At 48.5% G+C, this 23171-nt stretch overlaps 1 protein-coding gene across 1 annotated transcript; it reads left to right on the top strand.

Moving 5' to 3' along the window:
• Positions 1-2444: 2444 nt before the first annotated feature.
• Positions 2445-21974, top strand: CATSPER4 (cation channel sperm associated 4). Its single transcript, XM_038377688.2, has 11 exons — positions 2445-2932; positions 3313-3396; positions 4565-4708; positions 9393-9494; positions 11137-11234; positions 13523-13643; positions 14596-14729; positions 15628-15820; positions 17546-17760; positions 19022-19184; positions 19490-21974. Exons 1-11 carry the CDS (start codon positions 2846-2848, stop codon positions 19604-19606), a joined length of 1458 nt encoding a protein of 485 aa, XP_038233616.1. The 5' UTR covers positions 2445-2845; the 3' UTR covers positions 19607-21974.
• Positions 21975-23171: the final 1197 nt, after the last annotated feature.

Below are 23171 nucleotides of genomic sequence, written 5' to 3'. Positions count from 1 at the left end.
GCAAATTCCAGTCTCTACCTCCTGGCGGGGACCCCATTCCAGTCCCCGTTTGTCCCCCCTCCTCCCATGCAGGGTCCCTTGATTTCCTTTGGCTGGGGAGTCTCCACTCTCTCTTACCCACAAAGCACATGAGCCAGTGCCACCAGGGGTCGAGTTCTTGGCAGACTTCCCCATGCTTTGCCATCCAGGACCAGACTCTTCGTCCACAAGGTCGGAGCGCCATTTGGCCTGGCTGCAACTCTGTCTGGATGGAGGGTGGCTGGGCTAAATCTGAGTGGCATTGTCAGCCCATGCACCAGGTCGCAAGATCACTCATTGCTGTGTGGCCTGGACCCCCTCCACCTGTATGGAGAGGTGGATGGTGACGTTTCAGTGGCATTGGGACCACTGAATGCAGTGCTCTGGATTACTCTGGCAGCAGCTGTACTGAGATACTACAGCACCATGGCTAAAAAGTGGTTGGACCAGGGCCTCCCCCGGCTCCATGGCCAATGGAACTTTGAGCAAGTGTAAAAACCTGGGGGGGGGAAGGCGGGGAAAGAGGGGGATTTGCTCCTCCTAATTGGCACAACTACCTCCCACCTTCCCCTCCCTCTGCTGTTCCAGGGTCTTCCATGGTGAACACACTGGAACAGAACTAGAGAAGGTCCCCTCTTTCCATCACGGCTGCATGTGTCAGGGCTGGGATGAGAACCAGCCGCACCCTGTTCCTCAGCCTTCCACTGGCCTCTCGTGGGACAAAAGCGCAATTGCAGGTCCAGCAAAAACGGGCGTGATTACAGGCAGAAAAAGGAAAATGGAGGAAAATGACCTACTGGTAGAGGTTCGACCACCTTAAAGAGACTGGGTCCTGGCAGGGGTGTTGGAACAATTTTTATAGTGGGGGTGCTGACTGAGAGCCATTGAACCAAACTGTAAACCCTGCATATAATGCAAACCACTTCAAGCCAGGGGGTGTGGTAGCAGCCCTAGTTCCAGCACCCTTGGGTCCTGGGAGCTGAGGTCTAGTCGGGCATGGGGTGAGGCATGGATGCTGGTAGATGGGGGGCAGGTTGGAGGGGGCTGATATTGATACAAGAATTTGTTGTTAGGACAGGACACTGGCAGAAGGCAGTATCTCCAGCTGGAATTTGGCCATGGCACCAGGGATATCCCCCTTTGTCTTGTGAAAAATGTCATGGGATCGTTAATGACAAGCAGACAAGCCCTCATCTGAAAGGGGGCTACTGGAGAGGCCATCTACGCCTCATGCTGAGGCTTTGGCTCAGTACTGGGTCATCCCAATATTCCTCCCCTGTCATCCGTTACCCCCTTCTCAGTTCATTTTCAGACCCTGTCCTATGTGTCCTCCACTGAGTCTCCACCAGCCTCAGTCCCCCGTTCATTCCCTCCCACCCTCAGACCCCCCATTCTGTCTCCCCATCAGCCTTCATCCCTTTCATTCATCAGAAGGCAAATCAGAAGAACCCCAATTATTATTTCTAAAAAACTCCTGATTTTTAAGCCAATCTCATTTTTTGGAGGGGCCCTGACTCATGGTTTTTGGATGCTTGGTGTCAGTGTTCATAAAACCAGGTAGAAGGAATAAAATCATCCCTAATCACCTTGTATAATCCCATCCTAGAGCCGGCGCCTTCTAGATCCTTGTAAATATCTTAGGACGTGTGATGTTGCATGAAACAGTAGCCAGAAAAGTTGCTCATGGCAGGAGAAGGATGGCCTAGTGGTCTAGGACTTGGAGACCTGAGTTCAAGTCCCTGTTGTACCACAGACTTTTTGTGTGACCTTGGGCAAGTCACTTAGCTGCTCTGTGCCTCAGTTTCCCCATCTGTACAATGGGGATAACGACACCGCTCTACCTTCCGAGGTGCTGTGAGAATAAATACATTTCAGATTGTGAGGCCGTTGGATACTAGGGTAAGGGAAGCAATACCTGGCAAGTTTCCCTTGTTTTAGTGGCACAAATAAAAACCGGCATTGACAGCGATTCAGGCATGGGCCTCATTCTATCCAGTGTTAATAGCCAAGGCAGCAGCACTTCTTAAGGCTGTGCACACACACACAAGTTGTACCACTTGAATGAGGTCATTCTAGTGGTACAACGTCCCCTAGTGTGGACGCGGTCACGCTGGCATAAATGTGCTTCTACTAGAATCGCTATTCCTGGGTGGGAAGGGGGCTAAGCTGTACTGTCCTACGGCATCTTTATACCAGTGGAAAGTCCGCATTAAGCCCTGCTAGTTCCTGCTCTAACTAGATCAGTAAAAGTCCCATCCCCTAACCGACAAAGTTATACTGGTCCAGCCGTGTGATGTGCAGGCCTAAAATGCAGAGAACAGGGCTAGACTCTGTGGCCTCCAAGTAGGGTGACCAGATGGCAACTGTGGAAAAAAATGGGACAGGGGGTGGGGGGTAATAGGTGCCTATAGAAGAAAAAGGTCCCAAAGAACAGGACTGTCCCTTTAAAAACGGGACGGACGGTCACTCTACCTCCAAAGAGCCTAATTCTTCTTTCCCTTACTGTGGGGTCAATCAGGAGTGACTCCACTGGGTCACTGAAGTTACTTTGGTTTAAAAGGGGGGGAATATGGGACCAGATTCCAGCTCCCCCTGCCCAGCTCCCCTCTCCTCCAGACCTGCTCCAGGTTTCTGGCTCTCTTTTTCGGCTCTTCCTTCCTTCTCTCTTTCTCTCTCCGTCCCCAGCAGCCAGCTCCAGCGTCTGACCTAGCGGGTTTGCTCACCCCTCCCCGGCCGTGACGGGGGGGAGCGGTGACCACAGAGAGAGCAGGCTGGTGATGACATGCTTGGCAGGAGGCATCCATTGGGTTAGAACCGTGATGTCATAATGCTGGTGGCTGACATCAGGGAAGGAGGTGCAGCTCCGAGGCACCATGCTGGAGCTGAGATGGCTGCTTATCTGGGGTCCCGCCTGGTGAGAGAAAAGGGCTGGTGCCCTCAGCCTGGGGGCAGAGGGGTTTGCAGCCCGTCCCCTTGGGGACCAGCACTCTGCCCACACTCCCCCTTCCATCCTTCTTGTGCCTGGAATGACAGAGACCCTGCTCCTCCAGATGTGTCTTCTTCCTGCACATTACAGATGTGCACAGCTGGAAGCCCACGCTGGACCCTGCCACGCTGCCACCCTCTGGCCTGTCCCCCAGTGCATGGGAAGCTCATGATGGGGTGGATGTGTAACTCCTGGGGGAGGGCAAGCTAGGATGGGCTTGTGGGTGTGAAGGATGACTGGGGCCCAAAGATTGGGTGGGGGTAAGCTGGGGATGAGGGAAGGGTGTGTGACCGCATGTCTCCTACCAGTGGAGGCACCACACCATGCACAAGGAGAAGGAAGCCAAGAAAGTAGAGCTGAAGATCAACTGCAGAGACATCATATGCGTCCAGGTATGCGCTGCCCCCTTCCCCTGTGGGACTGTGCCTCCGGCTGCCAGGCGGTTCTCTCGGGGCTGGATCCAAAGCCCACTGCACTGGATTGGGCCCACAGGGATGCAGGAGAACAGGACTGGGAGATGTCCTACTCTCACTGCTCCCCATGTTAAGTGGCTCTGACAGCTCATGTTGATGATTAACCATCTGTGCCTCTAGCCCCTTTTGCCTGCAGAGCTCCAACCCCCAATAGTGGTGGGACACCCCCATTTTACAGATGGGGAAACTGAGAAACTGAGGTCCAGAGGGGGGAAAGTGACTTGGCCGAGGTCACTTGGCAAATCGGTTGCAGAGCTCAGCTCACTAAAGCTTATGCTCAAATAAATTTGTTAGTCTCTAAGGTGCCACAAGTACTCCTTTTCTTTTTGCAAATACAGAGTAACACGGCTGCTACTCTGGTCCCTGAACTAGCGCCTCATTGAGCCGCATGTGGTGATGAGTCACTCCTGTGCGAGGTTCTAGCCAATCCACAAGCTCGGAGCTGGACAGGTGACTCTCGGGGGGGGTATATAAGCCCCACAGGAGAATGAGCCGCCCAGTCTGGCCAATGTCACTGTGTGGCAAGGAACCGTCCTCTGCCTGACAGTGGTGACAGACTCCACAGACCTCAGCCTGCTCTGGCACCAGCTCCAGCCTCGTTCCCAGTCCTGCCCTTGTGCCAATCCATCTCCCGGCCTTATGCTTGCCTTGTTCTGACCCCACTCTTGACTCCTGGCTCTGGTTCCCAGACTGACCGCCAACGCACCAACCAGTAGGCCCGTCTCCCACTGCTCCAACCATAGGCCTTGCCCATCCATGTCTTGGTTTCTGACAAGGAGAGTTCTGCAAGACAGTATTTTGCAATTGAAACGACTGAGTCACAATCAATGTCTTGATCGACCCAAAAGGATTTTTCTTTTCATGTGGATTTTTCCTTTTCCTTTCCTTTGAAGTTTTCAGGTTCCGTTGCTCTTTGAAACCCTTCGTGACATGGAAGTTCCCTCCTCCGCACACCCCTTTGCTCCCCCCCGCAACACAACAGGAAAGAAGAGGAGCCCACAACTGAGCCTGAAATTTCTTCCTGCCGACGGCTGGCTCGGCCCACTTCCACCCCGGCGGTGACCCAGCTCTCTGCTTCCCCCTCTAGGATAACTGGGATGTGGAGGAGTTTGTCTCAAAGGTGTGCATGGGCAGGTTTCTCAATCATCCCGCCTTTAAAATCATGCTCGCCGCGCTCGTCATCAGCAACGCGCTCACCATCGCTAGCCGGACGGAGGCGAAGGTCGAAGAGGTACGTTTGCAATGTCTGAATCGGTCCAGCACGCAGCAAACTCTGAGCAAAGGGAAAGCACAAGCTCAGACTCGGCCTCCACAGGACTGAGATCGGGGCCCTGTTGGGCTAGGCGCTGTCCGTACGCATCGTGAGAGCTGCTGCCCGAAAGAGCAATTTTCATTTCCATGCTTCCTCTCCCCTTTTCCTTTTCTCCTGTTCTTCTTCCCATGCTGGTTATATTTAGTGCTTTGCTAAAGACCTTAGGGCCAGGCTAATCAGAGAGAGAAAAGACCCAATGGGCCAATCCTTGCTCAGAAAGGGGCGAGAGGGCAAAAGCAGATCAAAGGTCCCTTAATCCTGGGATAGCTGGGTGCAAAGTCAGTGTCTCAGCTTCAGGCTACTTAAGATGAAGTCAGCGGTTAACAGCCCAATACAACGGCTGGAGACCACTGGGGAAAGGAAGGCCTGGCTCTGTCCTCTTTCCCCGGCAGCCTGGAGCAGGTGAGTGTAGAAGCTGCCACGCTGGCTCTGTTCCACAAGTGGATCTCCCTATAGTGCTGTGATTTACCCATGCCAGCTGGGTGGCACTGGAGGATTTGGGCCCCATGAGTTCATTCCCCACCTAGTGCAGGATTATTTCCTCCCAGTCATTTTCTCACACATTGTGCTTGTTGCTTTCCAAATTCCCAAGCAATACGGCTCCCATTCGTTTATTAGTCTGGAAGCACCGGTCGCTATCCCCGAGTTAAGGCTGAGTGGGTTTTGCACTTCAAGCAAGGCCTCTGCGATGTAGGGAGAACGCTGCGTGTTCTCCCCACTTCCTCTTTGAGGACTAGATGAATTTTCTGAGCATCTGCAAGTAGATCGTTTAATTTGTTTATGAAAATGTATTTGTACTGAGGCAGGAATCCCCAGTCCAGGGTCAGGGCTCCTTTGTGCTAGATGCTGTACCGACATAGAAGGAAAGATGGTCTCTGCCCCAGACTGTTTATAATCCCCCAGCAGTTGATTCCACCTCTGAGTAGATTTCACTGTCAACGTTTCCCCCCCCCCAATATTCAGCCACGGTTTTGTCCTTCTAAAGTTTGCTCCACATCACCCTCTTCTGTCTAATTAGCTGTTCCTACTCAAGACAGAGATCTCGGAGTCATTGTGGACATAGGCGCCAACTCTGTGGGTACTCCGGGGCTGGAGCACCCACGGGGAAAAATTAGTGGGTGCTCTGCACCCACCGGCAGCTAAACTCCCCGCCCCCCTGCCTCACCTCACCTCCTTCTCCATCTTCTCCCCTGCATCCCCATTCCTCCCTGCTCCCTCCCAGCGCTTGCCACCACCAAACAGATGTAGCAAGCTCCGTGAGGGAGGGGGGAGGAGCGGGAACATAAGTACTCAGAGGAGGAGGTGGGGAAGAGGCGGGGCTGGGGCAGGGATTTGGGGAAGGAGTCAAATGGGGCAGGGAGGGGGCAGAGTTGGGGTGGGGACTTTGGGGAAGGGGTTGGAATGGGGGCAGGGGAGGGGTGGAGTCGGGGCAGGGGCAGGGAGCACCCACCCACCGGTGCCATTAGAAGTTGGCGCCTATGATTGTGGATAGTTCTCTGAAAACATCCACTCAATGTGCAGTGACAGTCAAAAAAGCAAACAGAATATTGGGAATCTTTAAGAAAGGGATAGATAATAAAACAGAAAATATCATATTGCCTCTATATAAATCCATGGTACGCCCACATCTTGAATACTGCATGCAGATGTGGTCGCCCCATCTCAAAAAAGATATATTGGAATTGGAAAATGTTCAAAAAATAAGGGGTATGGAACGGCTTCTGTATGAGGAGAGATTAATAAGACTGGGACTTTTCAGAAAAAGAGACTTTTGGAAAAGAGACGACTAAGTGGGGTTATGATAGAGATCTATAAAGTCATGACTGGTGTGGAGAAAATAAATAAGGAAGTGTTAATTACTCCTTCTCATAACACAAGAACTAGGGGTCACCAAATGAAATTAATAGGCAGCAGATTTAAAACAAACAAAAGGAAGGATGTCTTCACACAACACACAGTCAACCTGTGGAACTCCTTGCCAGAGGATATGGTGAAGGCCAAGACTATAACAGGGTTCAAAAAAGAACTAGATAAATTCATGGAGGATAGATCCATCAGTGGCCATTAGCCAGGATGGGCAGGGATGGTGTCCCTAGCCTCTGTTTGCCAGAAGCTGGGAATGGGTGATGGGATGGATCACTTGATGATTGCCTGTTCTGTTCATTCCCTCTGGGGCACCTGGCATTGGTCACTGTCAGAAGACAGGATACTGGGCTAGATGGACCTTTGATCTGACCCAATATGGCCGTTCTTATGTTCTTATTACCTGTTATTTATTCTTTTCTTCCTATCTTCCTCTTTCAACACCCAGATGCCAGTCATATTGCTGACTGCCTGCTGGAAGGCACTCACAGCGAGGGGCAGCTTAGAAACCAGCAGAGAACAGGACAGAACTAGAGCTAGTTGAAAATTTCCACTGAAAATGTTTTTCAATGGAAAATTGTGTTTTTGACTAATCAATTATTTTGCAAAAAGTATCTATTTTCTTCCAAAAATTTCATTTTTTCTCAAAAAACTGAACACCTGAAAGCCATTTTGGGGATGAAAATTGAATTCAATTTGGAAATAATGCAGCAGTGCCTCATGAGAGTTGTAGTTCATAGAATCATAGGACTGGAAGGAACCATGAGAGGTCATCTAGTCCAGTCCCCTGCATTCAAGGCAGGATTAAGTATTATCTAGATTATCCTGACAAGTATTTGTCTAACCTGCTCTTAAAAATCTCCAGTGATGGAGATTCCACAACCTCCCTAGGCAATTTCTTCCAATGTTTAACCACCCTGAGAGTTAGGAAGTTTTTCCTAATGCCCAACCTAACGCTCAGTCTTCTCTTTTCTGGATTAAACAAACACATTTTTTTCAGTCTTCCCTCAGAGGTCATGTTTTCTAGACCTTTAATAATGTTTGTTGCTCTTCTCTGGACTTTCTCCAGTTTGTCCACTTCTTTCCTGAAATGTGGCACCCAGAACTGGACACAACATTCCTAGTTGAAGCCTTATCAGCACAGAGTAGAGCGAAACAATTACTTCTTGCGTCTTGCTTACAACACTCCTGCTAATACATCCCAGATTGTTTCTTCCTAAATGGAGTACTTTGCATTTGTCCTTATTTAATTTCATCCTATTTACTTCAGACCATTTCTCCAGTTTGTCCAGATCATTTTGAATTTTAATCCTATCCTCCAAAGTACTTGCAACCCCTCCCAGCTTGGTATCGTTCACAAACTTTATAAGTTTACTCTCTATGCCATTATCTAAATCATTGATGAAGATATGGAACAGAACCGGACCCAGCTTCCAGCTTGACTGTGAAACGCTGATAACTACTCTGTGGGAACAGTTTTCCAATCAGTTATACACCCACGTTATAGTAGTTCCATTTAGGTTGTGTTTCCCTAGTTTGTTTATGAGAAGGTCATCCGAGATAGTATCAAAAGCCTTACTAAAGTCAAGATATATGACATCTACCTCTTCCCTCATACCCACAAGGCTTGTTACCTGTCAAAGAAAGCTATTTTGGTTTGTCATGATTTGTTCTAGACAAATCCATGCTGATTGTTACTTGTCACCTTATCATCTTCTAGGTGTCTGCAAATTGATTGCTTAATTATTTGCTCCATTATCTTTCTGGTTACCGAAATTGAGCGGACTGGTCTGTAATTCCCTGGGTTGTCCTTATTTCCCTTTTTATAGATGGACACTATCTTTGCCCTTTTCCACTCCTCTGGAATCTCACCCGACTTCCATGAATTGCTAATGGTTCAGATATCTCCTCAGTCAGCTCCTTGAGTATTCAATTGCCTCATATCCGCAGTCTCCTCTATAGGCTAAGCTCTCTCTGGCTGGACTACATCCCTCATGGTGTATCATGGCCAGGCACTCCCATGATGCACTGCTTCCTCTCCCCAAGAGAGGAGACTGAGGTGCATCATGGGAGTTGTAGTCTGACCAGGGAACCTGTCCCCTAGAGGAGAAATGGGAGCATGAGACACTGAAATTACAACTCCCATGAGGTAACACAGCAGTATTTCCAGACACAAATATTTTAGTTTTCAACCAAAATAGTTCGGCATTTGAATTTCTGCCAAAAAAAAATAAAAAAAAATAAAAAGTTGTTTTGACCCTCTTACTCGTTCTGTGATTTCTTTTCTTTTCAAAAATGGTCTTTTCTATCCCCAAAGGTTTTTCCTCACCCATATTTTTTCTTGCCCTCTCCTTTTACTATTACCGTTTCTTCAGTTGACTTCAGCACTTTTCTTTGTCTCCCCATTATACATTTTCTCCTTCTGTCCAGCATCCCCAGCCCTCTCTCCACGTCAGCCACTTACGCACGTAAGTCAGCCAGCCACTTAAGCACGTAAGTAATCTCCTCCCTATTCAACAAAGCACTTACGTGTGTGCTGACCTTTAAGCATGTGCATAAATCCCATTGAATTCAAGCCCATCCCTAAGCGCTTTGCTGAACTGAAACTGTCACCTCACTCTGAGCTAGGACTGATTTTGGTTTTGACCACAGTTGAACAGCAACACAGTGTGAGAAAGACACAAGCAGAGTCCCCTGGGGACATGGCTGAGTTTGTTTTTTCTTCTGTTTTCTATTGTAGAAATACTATGGGTTGTTCTCTGCCATAGATAACATTGTCCTGACTGTCCTCACCTGTGAAGTGCTTCTCAACTGGTACTATGGATTCCAGTTGTACTGGAAGGTGAGTGCTGAGCACAGCTGTTTAGATCCAATATTTCCTGGGCCATTAGCCACATTCCTGTTATTCTATCGCCCTGTTCCCATTATCAGGGTCCCATTGCAACTCTTCCTTGCCCCTCTCCAAAGCCTACAATGTTGTGCCTCAAATTGTATCACTTATCCTACCTGCCCCACCAGGCTTTGCACAGGTCTTACCGTTCTGCCACATGATCATTGTTAGAGGCCAAAAATAATCATCGCCCAATATTTGATTGGATCAGGTCTATCAATCAAAGTATCGAAAGCAGGGGACATGCTGTCCAGAGGTTAAAGCAGCCAATTGGGAATGAGGACTCCTGGTTCAACTCTTGGTTATTAAATCACTCGGATCTTGGACAAGTTACTTTGCCTCTCCTAGTTGCCCTGTCTGGGTCTAATAATCCTTACGTACAACAAAGGGGCTTAATTATGCTTTGGGATGAAAGAAACAATATAAGCACTAAGTATATGCAAGATTATTACTTGCTTATAATAGAGAGCATATGTTTTAGATGCTTTGCAGTAAAACTAATACAGATTAAGGGCCTGCTCCTTCTCTTAAAGTCAGTGGGAATGTTACCATTGATTTTTCAGTGAAATGACTAAAAGCATACTTGACAGGTTATTCATATCTGTGTGGAACTGTGAATAACGTCTATGGGCCGTGCCAAGGGCCTTCTGGAATAGAATTGTCTTTAAAAGAAACAAAAACAATCCAAAAACAATGAGGAGTCCTTGTGGCACCTTAGAGACTAACAAATTTATTTGGGCATAAGCTTTCATGGGCTATAACCCGCTTCATCAGAGCATGAGGTGAAAAAAAGTAGGCAGGTATAAATACACAGCACATGAAAAGATGGGAGTTGCCTTACCAAGTGGCAGGTTTCAAAATCAGTCCAGGTTTCAAAGCTAGACACTTACTTACCTAGGGCCCAATTCTCCATTGTCCAGCACCTTGTGTAGTCGTTTGTGTAGTGCAAAGTGGGTGTGGCAGCAGTCAGTGGTGTCACACGTCCGCTTTGCACTGATGTAAAGGACTGGTGTAGGACAGCAGAGAATCAGGCTCTGCATATTTTTCATCCATCAGACTTCAGAACTCTGAAAGGTGGGTAAGTAGCACTAACCTCATTTAACAACTGGGGAAACTGAGGCCCAGCGAGAGTAAGTGTCTTGTCCAACATCACGTAGTAAGACCACAACTAAGCTGGGAATAGAATGTAAAATCCTTCACATTCTTGATCTGGCGGTGAGTGGTAAAATCAGATATCAGAGATGTTTTTATGGGTCAGATCCTCATCTGGTATAAGACAGAATTGTCCCATTAATTTCAATGGAGCGATGCAGATTCACACCCGCTGAGGATCTGGCCCTTCTTATTGTCAGGTTTCAAGCTGAGATGCACCCCCCTCCCTCTGTTCTTTCATTATTACCATGTATTATATGTATTATGGTAGCTCCTAGAGGCCCTGATCTGGGATCAGGGCCCTATTTTGCAAAGTGCTGTGCAAAAATGCTGTCCCTGCCCCAGGAGCTTACAGTGTCATTGCTCCTAGGGCCTGTGCTGACCAGCCCTGCTTTGAAAGCTTGTCCTCTGCTTCTCAGGGTGGGGTTTTCTCTTCCCGCAGGATGGCTGGAATGTCATAAATTTTTTTATCGTGGCATATCTCTGTGTGGGGCCTTTCATCCCTGTGCTGAACAACCAAAAGGTTTTCTGGGTCCTCAGGTAGGGAAAGGGCTGCTTTGTCTGTTGTTATTTGTTTGTTGACAAGATCTTGGTAAAACACAGATCAGGCCCCATTCTGCGAAGTGCACATATTCCTAGGGTGTGTCTACACTGCAGTTAGCAGTATAGCTGCAGCATGTGTGGACGTACCTATTGGCTCAAAGGTGGACCCAATTGTTTGACTACAGACATGTTTTGTTCTTAAAAATGTTCAAGAGTCCAAATAACCAAAAATAGCCGAATTTATTGTCTCAAGAAAAACAGTACAATATGGAAAGGAGACACAGATGCCCTCCTTCCGGGAAGCAAATACTTGCAGCATGTTCACCTTACACAGCCGGCGTGCTTTCAAGATTTCCATTTCAGCTAATAGCATTTAAAGGATGATTTTCCAAGTTACAAAACTTTTCACACATCACTCAAATCCAACCCATCCTCTTCCTTAACTTACTGTTCTGAACTTTCCTTCTGTTTGTTTTGGACACCGGCATTCCAGGTACTGCTCTGTGAAGGTACCTCCCCAGCTCCAACTAGGTAGAACATTCATGTATTTTGCCTTTGACAGGTTCCCTATTTTCTAATGCCAAAGCAGACTTTAGCTTTGCAAAGTGCTGTGAGATACCTGACGTCGGTGAACAGAATTGTGGGAAGAGCAGAATACTTAACATAACTTCCCAACACTTATATTCATTCCGTGCACATAATACTTATAAGCCTGGCGTATACTACGCCTAACATACATACATTGTCTAACATACCCCAGCTAGCTTTGATTTGATACTTCCAATAACAACAGCAGCGATGCTGCAGCAACCCAGGTTGTACAATGCCACTCAGGACCCTGGAGATGTAGTCAAATGACTAGTCCGTGCTATCATCTGTGCTGTTGCCAATCCACTGATATTGTTACTGAAGCTAACTAAATCAAAGCTAGCTCAGGTATATCTACTGTGCTGCAGTCACACCTCCGACTGCAGTGAAGACATACTCTAGTAAGAGACAGTCTCTGCCCCAAAGAACTTACAGTCTCAATAAATAAGTCGGACAAAAGGTGGGAGGGGAAACTGTGGCATGCAGTGAGGCAGTGACTTTCCCAGAGTTGCACAGCCAGTCAGTGACAGAACTGAGAGTATTGCTGGTTGGGATTTGTTTGACCAATTGTTTTTGAAAAATTGAAAAAATGCCAATTTGTCAAGACAGAAACTGTTTGCAAAACAGGGTTGGGTTTGGCGAATCTCCCGACTTGATAAAAATGTTCAGGAAACGTTTTAGAACTGTCAAAATGTTTCGTTTCAATGCTTTTGGAAAGAAAACGCCTAGTTTTCTGGTTCAGAACAGCATTTTGTTTCAGAATTTAAGCTAATTAGACCGAAAAAAGTTTCAAGACAGAGGAGGTGAAAAAAAGGTTGAAATCAAAACCAAAATATTTCAAAATGATTGGGAAAAAACGACCACTGTGGGGGAAAAAAAAGGTTTCGATTGACCCAACATGGAGAAAAAATGTTGCTTCATTTAGCAAATATTGGTGAATTTTCAACGTTTCATTCCGATCTGAGATGGGACAAAGTTTGGGATTCTTGAGAGGGAACAACGTTTCCTGCCCAGCTCTGGCTGAGTCCCAGTGTTGGAGCCTGTGCTCCCTCCAGACTGAAGTGGGTCTCTAAAAAAGAAAATGATCTCGGGCAGAGCAACCCCAGCACTGCACTGCGAGTCCCGGAGTCTACAGCGAACTAGGAGTCCACTCGTGGAAATGTTGGCCTCATTGACGTGTCCCCGCTCCCACAGTAAATTTGAATGAGGTTACACTTGAAACGCTGCGACGGCACAGCTGTGATGCTTCAGCACAGCCACTCGTTACCGTGACCAGAGGATTAATTACTGTCACTGTAATTAATCCAGCTGCCTGAGGCAGTTGCTGGGTCAAGGGAAGGATTCTTCCATCGAGCAAGTGCTGTCAACACCAGAGGTTAGGTCGGCTTAACTGCGTCGCTTGGGGGTGTGGATTTTTCACACCCCTGCGTGCTGTAGCAGGTTGACTTAACTTTTGCGTGTTGACTGGGCCATAGTGGCAGAGCTGGGTATGGAACCCAGAAATCCTGGCTAGCAGATTTCTGCTCTCATTCCTCTGTTGAGCTATGCTGTCCTTGCTGGCCTGAGCAGTGGGAGGAGCTGCTTGGAGTCTGGAAGCCCCGAAAGAGTCTTCCAATGGTTTTTCTTTTAAGTCACATGGACCTGGCATCATCTCCCTCCTGGCATATGCTGCTCACGACTCCTCTGTCTCCTCTCAGGGTGATGAGGCTGATGCATGTCTGCACGCTGGTCAAGGGGCTGGCCAGGATCATCCGGGTGATCCTACAGTCCATCCCAGACATGACCAACATCATGGTCCTGCTCTTTGTCATCATGCTGGTGAGCTAGTCAAGCCCTTTGGGTGGGGCCCAGTATAAAACTGGAGTTCTCCTTCCTCCCTTCCCTTTCCACTTCCCTTCTTCTCCTCTATGTCTTTCCTCTTCTCCTTTTGTTTCACTTCCTCCTGTTCCCCTTCCCCTCCACTGTGGGCCTTCTGGTTGGAAGGCAACGCCCATGGAAGCACCACACAGTGCTGTGCCGGGGGTCCACAAACAGCGGTGGGAGCTGGCCTGTTTGTGAATGGCATCAAAGAGCCTTCATCTTAACCTGGTGGAATAAACAGGAGATCCACAGGCGCTGCCTTCCTCCTTGCCCCAGGGGTGCTCAACCCTGGCTCCGCCCCCAGCCCTGCCCCAGGCCCTACCCCTGCTCCACCCCTTCCCCCAAGCCCCCCACACTGCCTCTTCCCACCCAGTTCCATCCCATTTCTGCTCCCACCCTTGCCTCCCAGCACCTCCTGCACACCCCAGAACAGCTGATCATGGCAGGCGGGAGGTGTCAGGAGGGAGGGGGAGGAGTTGATTGGTGGGTGGCGGGCGGGAGGCACTGGAGGGAAGGGGGGAAGGGGGAGCTTGCTGCCAGTGGGTGCTAAGCACCCACTAATTTTTTTCCATGGGTGCTCCAGCCCTGGAGTTCCCCCAGAGTTGGCACCTATGGGGAGATCTGGTTAGGGATCTCTGAGCTGCCTATGTACTTTACCAGGGGTAGATTAAGGTACCAGCTGGATGGTGAAAGGGTGTGGATCCTCCTAGAACAAGCACAGAGTTCAAGGAGAGAGAGAGAGAGAAACTTAGTTCCAGAAATGCCCACCTGCCTCCGAGCCCTAGTCTGCAAGGGGTTTGTTTTATGGTAGATTTGTGGGAGGTGGCTGCTCATTTTAGCTGTCTGAGGCTGACCATGGGTCTCGGGCTGGAGCTGGCCAGAGCTTCCGGCCAGCGCTGTCTCTCTGCAGGTCTTCTCAGTGTTCGGAGTGACTCTCTTTGGAAATCTGGTCCCGATGCACTTTGGAAATCTAGGGGTGGCTTTGTATTCGCTCTTCATCTGCCTCACACAGGACGGATGGATGAACATATACAAGACCTTTGCGTGAGTGAACACGTTAGGTTTCAGATGCACCCCCACATTCAGCATAGGGAAACAAGCCCCCCCAGAGCATACTCTTGCAAGAGGAGTGCACCCCCACTGACACACACACAAGCAAACAGCACAATGCTCTCCTCCTCTCTGCAATGCACAGACACACCCAGAGATAGCTAATGCGTGCACACGGACACACCCACAAGCAGGTAATGTAATCCATACTAGGAGAGCGATCGTGGGTCTTTGGGCTCCTTCCATCTCGGAGGATAAGAGCCTACTACAAGTACCACCTAACAACTTCCCTCCTTTAGCTCAGATGGTAGAAACTGATGCCGTTTGTGCTAAAGATTTGGTGTTCAAGCTCTGCTGGTGACCCATGGCGGTGGATTGTTACATAGATACAAGCAAGCCTCTGCAGTCAAACCCTTTCCTTTGTCCTACTTATTTCAAGCCAATTTGAGAGGGTCTTTAATTGTGATCTGAGCAGGGGGCAAAGCCAGGGGTGTTTGGGCAGAAGTTAGGGTGACCAGATAGCAAGTGTAAAAAATCGGGATGGGGGTGGGCGGTAATAGGTGCCTATATTAAAAAAGCCCACAAAATTGGGACTGTCCCTATAAAATCAGGACATCTGGTCACCCTAGCAGAAGTGGGAAGTCTGACCCCCATGTGGGACCTTGGATGGCCTGCTTTTCCTTTCACATGGGAGGTGAGAGGGAAATGGGGGAGGTTCCCCCTAGTTGGGGCTTAGAAGAAGATTGGCAGGACTGCTTCCCTTCTCCTGATGGAACAGAGGGGGGATGGGTGGGGCTCCCCTCTGCATAAGTCTCTGAAGGCTTTACAGGAAGGTTTTGCAGAGTCTCCCTGCTGCTCACCCCCATGAATGAATTCCTTTTGTCCCCATCAGGGAAGAGGGGATCGCCCTGAAAATAGGGGGTGCCCTTTACTTTTTCATCTTCATCACGGGCGGGGCCTTTATCTGCACCAACCTGCTGGTGGCCGTGGTGACGTCAAACCTCGAGCAGACAATGCTTGCCTACGCCGAGGAGAAGAAGAAAAGAGACGAGCTCCTCTACCCTGACAAGTATGTGGACCAGGAGGTGAGTGCCGGGCGCAGCCAGTGTGATGGTTGAATCCTGAGTGTTTTGCTCAGGTTTGCTCCCACTAGGAGTTATACCTGAGTAAGGACTGCGTGAACACTGATGAAGGAAGAACCTCAAGATCTGGCCCTAGAGTATTAAAGCAAAGCACTGTAGCTTGAAAAAATTCAAAGATCCTGTATTTTAGGGTGAGCTACAGACCAAAACACAAATGCCACAAAATCAAAATTTGGAAATGCTGCCATGGTGCCTCATGGGAGTTGTAGTTCAGTTGCTATATGTTCCCATTTACTTCTATGGGTTGGGCTCCCCAGCCAGACTACATCTCTCATGATGCACTGCCTCTTCTCTCCAAAAGAGGAGCCTGTGGTGCATCATGAGAGGTGTAGTCTGACCAGGGAGCCCCTTTTTTGACCAGCTGTACTACAGTCTCCTATTAGGGATTGCACTCCTGTGCTGAGAGGTCTGGGCACTCCACTGAAAATCGGTGTTGGAGGCTTGAGGGTACGTCTATACTACAAGAAAAAGCAACCAGCAGCAGCAAGTCTCAGAGCCCGGGTCACCTGACTCAGGCTCCCGGAGCTTGTGCCATGGGGCTAAATATAGCCATGTAGGTGACTGGGTTTGGGTTTGAGCCCAAGCTTTGAAACCCTCCCACTGCACTGGGTTTCAGAGCCTTGGGTCCAGCCCGAGTGGGAAAAACCACACAGCTGGTTTTAGCCCTGCAGCGCAAGCTCGAGTCAGTTGACCCAGGCTCTGAGACTTGCTCCCCCGAGTCTTCTTTTTGCAGCATAGACATACCCTTTGGGACATTCATATGGTGCCTGGAACCTGCACACGGGTTAACTTCACCAGGAAAGAGCCATTATGCATGCACAGCATGGCAGTGGTTGAGCGCAACCCAGTCCCTTCTCTGAGCTCATCAACAAAGGTACCAACCAAAGCTGAGCAAAGTTCCAGAATTTCTGTCAACATTTGCTTGAGTCCCAAATTGTGAGGACATGTCGAAACCCTGACGCTTTGCTCAGGGTGAAATATTCTGAAACATTTCAGCTTGACATTTTCAATCAAAATTAAATACTTCAGCCGTCTGAAAGAGAAATGTCTCATTTTCGTTCTTTGAACTAACTCAAAACCCTTTATTTCGAGCCAGTTTGACATTAAACTGCTATGTGCCCTATTGTGATGCATTGCTTTATGAGATTTATATTTCGGGAGCCTGATACCCCCATTTTTCACTACTGGCCATATCCCTGGTTGAACTAAATGTCTTACGATGCACCATGTGATTCCTGGGATGCACCACACAGCTGGTTTAAAGGGGAATCCATAATATCGTCCCTCAAAGAGTCCAGTCCGTTGGAGAGAATATGACACAATAGGGAGGTGCAGTTTAGTGTTGCAACTGGCTCGAAAAGAAAAATTTGGGGTCAGTTCAATAAAATGAAATACTCTGATTGGGGTTGAACCAACTTGGATCGTTCCCTGACAAAATCAAAAAAATGTCAGCAAAATTGACATTTTCTTGTGGAAAATTCTGATGTTTGTGGAAACTGCATTTTCTATTGGAAAATTCCATGGGCAACAGGGGATGGATCACTTGATGATTCCCTGTTCTGTTCATTCCCTCTGGGGCACCTGGCATTGGCTGCTGTTGGAAGACAGGATACTGGACTGGATGGACCTTTGGTCTGATCCAGTATGGCCATTCTTATGTTCCTTTAGTTCAATGTTGGGGATGGCGACTCATCTCCGGAGCTGAACCTAGTGCATTTGAAAGCAGTGATGCAGGATACCCCCATGACACATTGCCAGATGCCGCTGATCTACGGCAACCTGGGCAACCTGACTGAAGCTACCTGTGATGATTTCTGTCTCATCTTGGAAGGGATCCAAGAGAACCTGAAACGATACAAAGAGATCCGGGATGAGCTTAGCACGTAGGTCCTTCCGCGCACGCCCCTCTCCTGTGCCGGGTTTGGGATCTCCCTGGTGGGCAGGGTCAGGGTCAACTTAGTTATATTTCACTTCATCAAAGCAACACAGGGCAGATGCAGCCATCCAGACTCCAGAGAGGGAGACCAATGTGCCGTGGGGGGACAGCTGAGTCCATGATCCTGTGAGTGGCTGGGTGGGGCTTATGGCTCTCTGTTGACAGATCTTCCGGTATTAACATTACACCTTTGAAAGCGCCATGTCTTGGGTTCTGTGGCAGGAGAGTACTGGTGGAAGAGCATGACTTTGAAATCCAAGGAGGAGAGTTGGTGGGTAAAGGGCAAAGCTCAGAGCCTTGGCCCTAGGACGATTAGAGAATTGGAGGATAATATACTCAGTGGGGCAGAAGCGCGTGATTTCGCTGTCTAAGAATGGGCTATCAGCACTGGGGTACGGGCTGTAGTAACCTCGGGGCAAGACTATAGTAACAGAACAGTCACAGCTTCCTCAAGCTGCCCCCCATCATCATGCCTCAGCCTTACCTTGGGGATCATCTCTAGGGCATTCAATCTCCACGGTCCATCAAGTCCTAGGCTCCTTCACTGAAACCACCAACAGGGGCCCACAGCATGCTCATCGCTGTGCTGAGACATGTCCTACAGGCATCCCTGTCACTCCTAATCTAGGACAGATGCAGACCTGCAAGGTAGAGGCGGTGAGCCTCACTGCTATCTCCTGAGCTATCTAGTCCCCTGGCTGACTAGTATTTGATGAGGGGAGCTTGTAGGCTTGGGGCCTCTGGAGCAGAACTTCTTGGGTGACAGTTCTTGATCTCAGTAGCATGGAGGGGACAGTATGTCAGCGTCTAGCCTGGGAGATGAAGTTTGGAAGGAGATGGCCTGACCCAAAGCCCAGTGGAAAGACGCCGAGCAGTGTCAGTGGGCTGTGATGCAGGACCATACTGCTTTAATGGTTGAACCTTACTATTATGGGTCCAGGAAAGAGAGCTTGGGGCATGTGGTGGTGAAGTTTCCTGGGGAAGGAGAATCTGAAGTGGTGATCTTAAGGTCTCATTCCATACTGCCTTGAGGATGGGAGAGTGGAAGACTAGGCCATTTGGAGAGTGGACGCCCTGCAGTGGAGACTTGGAGATGAGTGTGTTTGGTGGTGGAAGTGGATGTTCTCAGAGCTGCAGGAGAAGAACTGGGGGTGAACGTACTTGCTGGCAGAAGCTCACTGCTTACTTACCCAGCTTGGTCCCCACAGAATAGTCAAGGAGGTAAGGTCCATTGCATTCAATAAAGAACAGGAGGAGGAGAGGGTGCTGAGAAACATCCAGAACACCAACATCTCCGATGGCCTGCTTTGCAACGAGGTGGCTGCTGGGAGGTCTGGAGATATCCTGTCCACGCTGATGACTCTGGAGAAGGTACAGTCTACACCCAGATCCTCAGATGGTGTCAGTGGAGGTCACTGGCGCCTACGTCTCATGCTCTCTCTCTGCCCCGGGGTGAATTTCACTCCCTGTATAGAGCTATGCGCCCTCCACGCTGACTGATTTCAGCTGCAGTTGAAAGTACTGTGGCCCCTTTGCATTAAATGTGCAGCTAGCTTAAGATCCCAAACCTCTTGGAGGAGGGCAAGGGACTGCAGGGGTAAAGGCAGCAGTCTGGTTTCTGCACTGGGGTAGAACTGGCCTTTGCTTATCAGCCTTGTTCTTTTTTCCTTCTGTAGGCAAACATGATTGACCCAGAGGATGTCATGGCATCAGGGTACCACAGGGGGGCAGTGAAGATGGCCTTCCTGAAAGCCCGGCGCCATTCTCTTCTCAGTCAGTCAGTCCCTCCTTAGCCGTGCTGGAGTGGGACCATGGAGCTGTGAGTGGGAATCGCCCCCTGGACCGTGCAACCGAGGAGCTGTTAGTGGAGCTGCGGCGTAAATGCTTCCTTTGTAACAAGGGGGGATTTAATTGCTTTGCTGAGGAGACGCTTCTGTCTTTGGGATGCTGAGGAGCGAGTGTGGACAAGCGGTCGGCGCTCCACGGAGCACACACCATGAAATACCAGCTTCTAGGTGGACAAAGCCAGACTTGGAGGAGTGACAGGAGATTGGATTAATGCCAGGTCTGTCATGTTTGCTGAGTCCATTTGGATGACTCTGATCTGGCCTGGAGTGTCTCTTGGATGGAGACTATGTCCAGAGTATTCATTGTCTGGTGCTTCCAAAGCACAAAGCAAAGAACATCAGTGAGAGAAGAGTTGCTGCAGAGCCCGCACCTGTGGTCAGAGCATCGGCTCCCACCCTCTTTCCCAGAGCACCTGGGCATATGTCTGTGTAAGTCTCGGGGGAATTCACCTTTTGGTACCTTTGTATAGGTGAGAACAGAGCCCTCCAGGTGGTAAGAGCAGGGATGCAGGATGAAGCATTGGGTGTTCATACTTGTGCCTGTAAAAGGGGGCTTCTCTTGCAGCATCAGGAGCGGACACAATGTCTAAATCTGGGAAATGTGTGATGGAGCAGAATATGTATCCATCCCATTGTCCTGGCTGATGTCTCCTTGAGACTCTATCAACAGGCAGCTACAGGGAAGTCCAGGGCTAGTTTGCACAGGCCCTGCCCTGTGCAGTGAGTGGAAAAGGGCTGATGAAATTATTTTCCACTTTTAATACCCATTATCAAGTTCTGGACCATGTTCTCTGCCTTGGCTGCTCGCTATGGTGAATGACACAACCCAGTGAGGTGCTGACATGTCTCTTGGATGGGATTGTTTGACTTTCCAAAGCCAGGAGGTGCTCCGTCTCACATCTGCATTTCCCACCCAGTGCTCTGCAAACTCCAGGTGCAGAAGGAGATTGCTCTGCTTCAGCTGTGTCTGCCCCCATGTTCGCTGGACTGGATGCACTATAGCACTCATGTAGCCATGCATTAAAATGAGCAGTGTATGGGGAAAGTAGCTGGTGCCAGCATATTTGAGACTAATACTTGTCAAGAAATGCATGGCTTGGGTTGATCAACTGTGATGCTTGTGCTGGTCTTGGATGAATGATCATAATAAAGAGCATTGAGCTGTGTTTCTGTGGCCGTTATATTCCCATTTCACCTTGTTCAGTGTTTTGAGTCTAAAGGATGTCTACCCTGTGCCTGCAGTGTGTGTGTGACATTCTATACCTTGGGGGAGCATCCTGTAACCCCCATATTCCTCATTTTTATATAACTATGATCTTACGTATAAAGCAGGCCATGTGAGGTATCAGTGTAAAAGCTTTGATCTGCTGAAAATCATTTCTCTATCCATATATGTGTATCATTAATGCATATGAAGTTATGAGAATTGTGTTGAATGGTTTTCACTAAAACATGCTCTAAGGGTAAGCAGTCAGATATTGGCTCCCCAGAGGCAACGGCAAGGGAAGTAAGCAACACTCGGGCAGGGTGACAAACAAACCATCAACAACCATTGTCCACCAAGGGAGCTACAATTCAATGACCCACCTGCATGAGGCCACACCAGGGGAACTGCTCAGCCTTGCCTGGAGACTTAGTAATGTCGCCCAGACATGCCTGGACTTGTGCTCCCCAAGCACATGGGACTGAGGCTATAAAACAGAACACAGTGGCCACATGCTGGTCCTTTCTCCTTCACCCACCTATGCTGCAAGCAACAAGGACACTGAACAAGACTTGGGACTCTAACAGAGGAGACTGGCTCAGATTTAAGGGACAAATCTGTATAGTAAGCACTGCAGTATCCAATGGGGTGAGAAAAACTGTTTAATCTACACGTTGCCCAGTCTGATAGGGTTCAGAGTTTAGACTGCATGCTTATATTTTCTTTTCTTTTGGTAATTAACTCTGACTTTTTGCCTAACAGTTATAGTCACTTAAAATCTATCTTTTGTAGTCAATAAATTTGTTTAACTGTTTATCTTTACCAGTCAGTTTGTATGAAGTGTGGGGCAAATCTTCTCAGGTTTTGCAAAGACTGGTGTATATCCACTTTCCATTGATGAAGTGGTGAACCAATTAATAGATCTGCATTGCTCACCTTGAGTAGTGCAAGGTGGTATATTACTAGGGTACAGTGCTGGGACCTGGGGGGATTTGGCTCTGGTGCCTTTCTCTGTGTGATTCATGAATGGCTCTGGGAGCATTCAGTGTAATCCAGCTGGGTGTGGGGCTCCACATGCTGTGGTGCTGAGTGATCACAGCACCTGGAGGGGTTTGCTGCTGGTCACTAGCAAGGCATTGTGAGAGACAGCCCAGGCTGGAGAGAGTTTAGGGGGCACAGTGATCCTACAGTCCCAGGCTGCACCCCGGGGATCCCATCACAGTGGCGCAGCAAGCAGGGTGAAATAAACAGCTTGTTGTACTGAGCAAAATGTGCACTTCATACACTGGTGTAAAGATTTTAAGTAGGGCTTTCAGTATGGTGGCTAAGGACAGTCAGGAGGAGGCCACTGGTTTGTTATTTTCTGTTTGCTTATTTCGGGAAAGGGAAGTAGGGACAGAAAAGCAGGAAAATGACTGAAAGCAGTGAAGCGATTGCAAAGTTGGAGCTTTTTAGGCTGTAGGTTGCAGAAAAGGAGAGGGAGCACCAGAGAATATTGGAACTGAAAGAACTGGAGAAGGAGAAGCAGGGAGAAAGAGAGTGAAAACACCAACTGGACCTGCTAGAGAAGCAGAAGCAGAACCCACTGACCCCAGCGATTCCCATCACTCCAAAAATCCACAATTGGGACAATTTATGTCCTGCATACAATGAGGCAGATGATATTGATGAATATCTGACCACCTTTGAAAGGCTGCATGCAGTGCATGAAATCCCTGATGCCAAGAGGATTCCTACCCTGATTGCAAAATTAACTGGTAACGCTCTAAGAGTATTCAATGAAATGCCCATTGAGGATGCTTTAGACTATTGTAAATTTAAAAACACTGTTTTGCAAAGGTTTCAGATTAACCCTGAAACATATAGAATTAAATTTGGGAATCTTAAGAGAGATATTGGTATGAGTAATGGGGAATATGTGAACAAAATGAAAGATTTGATGGGAAAATGGGTGAGGGGCAAAGCTTTGAGGGAATGTTTGATCTTGTTGCTCAAGAACATTTCCTAAGCATATGTAAGGCTGATGTAAAGCAATATCTATGGGACAAAAATGTGAAATCTGTGGATGAGATGGCGTCTCTAGCTGATGCTTTTGAACAGACCCAAGCATCTGTTGAAAGCAAACCATTGAAAGAGGTGTTTAAAGCTGGTGGGAGGGGAGGATCCCATTTTATCCCTAGCAAGGAGGAGGGTGGTTGGGAGGCTGGGCACTCACCTCCCCCAAACCATTCCTCTAACCCTCATCTCAAATCTCCTGTAAAAGCAGAAGAGCCCAAAAGGTGCTATCAGTATAATTCCTCCCTGTGC

Source organism: Dermochelys coriacea, chromosome 19, assembly GCF_009764565.3.
Source record: "Dermochelys coriacea isolate rDerCor1 chromosome 19, rDerCor1.pri.v4, whole genome shotgun sequence".
NCBI lineage: Eukaryota > Metazoa > Chordata > Testudines > Dermochelyidae > Dermochelys > Dermochelys coriacea.
This window is presented reverse-complemented; position numbering and strand designations above follow the sequence as displayed.

Bases quoted from the DNA above. Each gene is read 5' to 3' on its own strand.
- CATSPER4 (XM_038377688.2), top strand. From the start codon at position 2,846: ATGCTGGTGGCTGACATCAGGGAAGGAGGTGCAGCTCCGAGGCACCAT. The intron at 3,397-4,564 runs GTATGCGCTGCC...TTCCCCCTCTAG, and splicing joins GAGACATCATATGCGTCCAG to GATAACTGGGATGTGGAGGA. The intron at 15,821-17,545 runs GTGAGTGCCGGG...ATGTTCCTTTAG, and splicing joins ACAAGTATGTGGACCAGGAG to TTCAATGTTGGGGATGGCGA.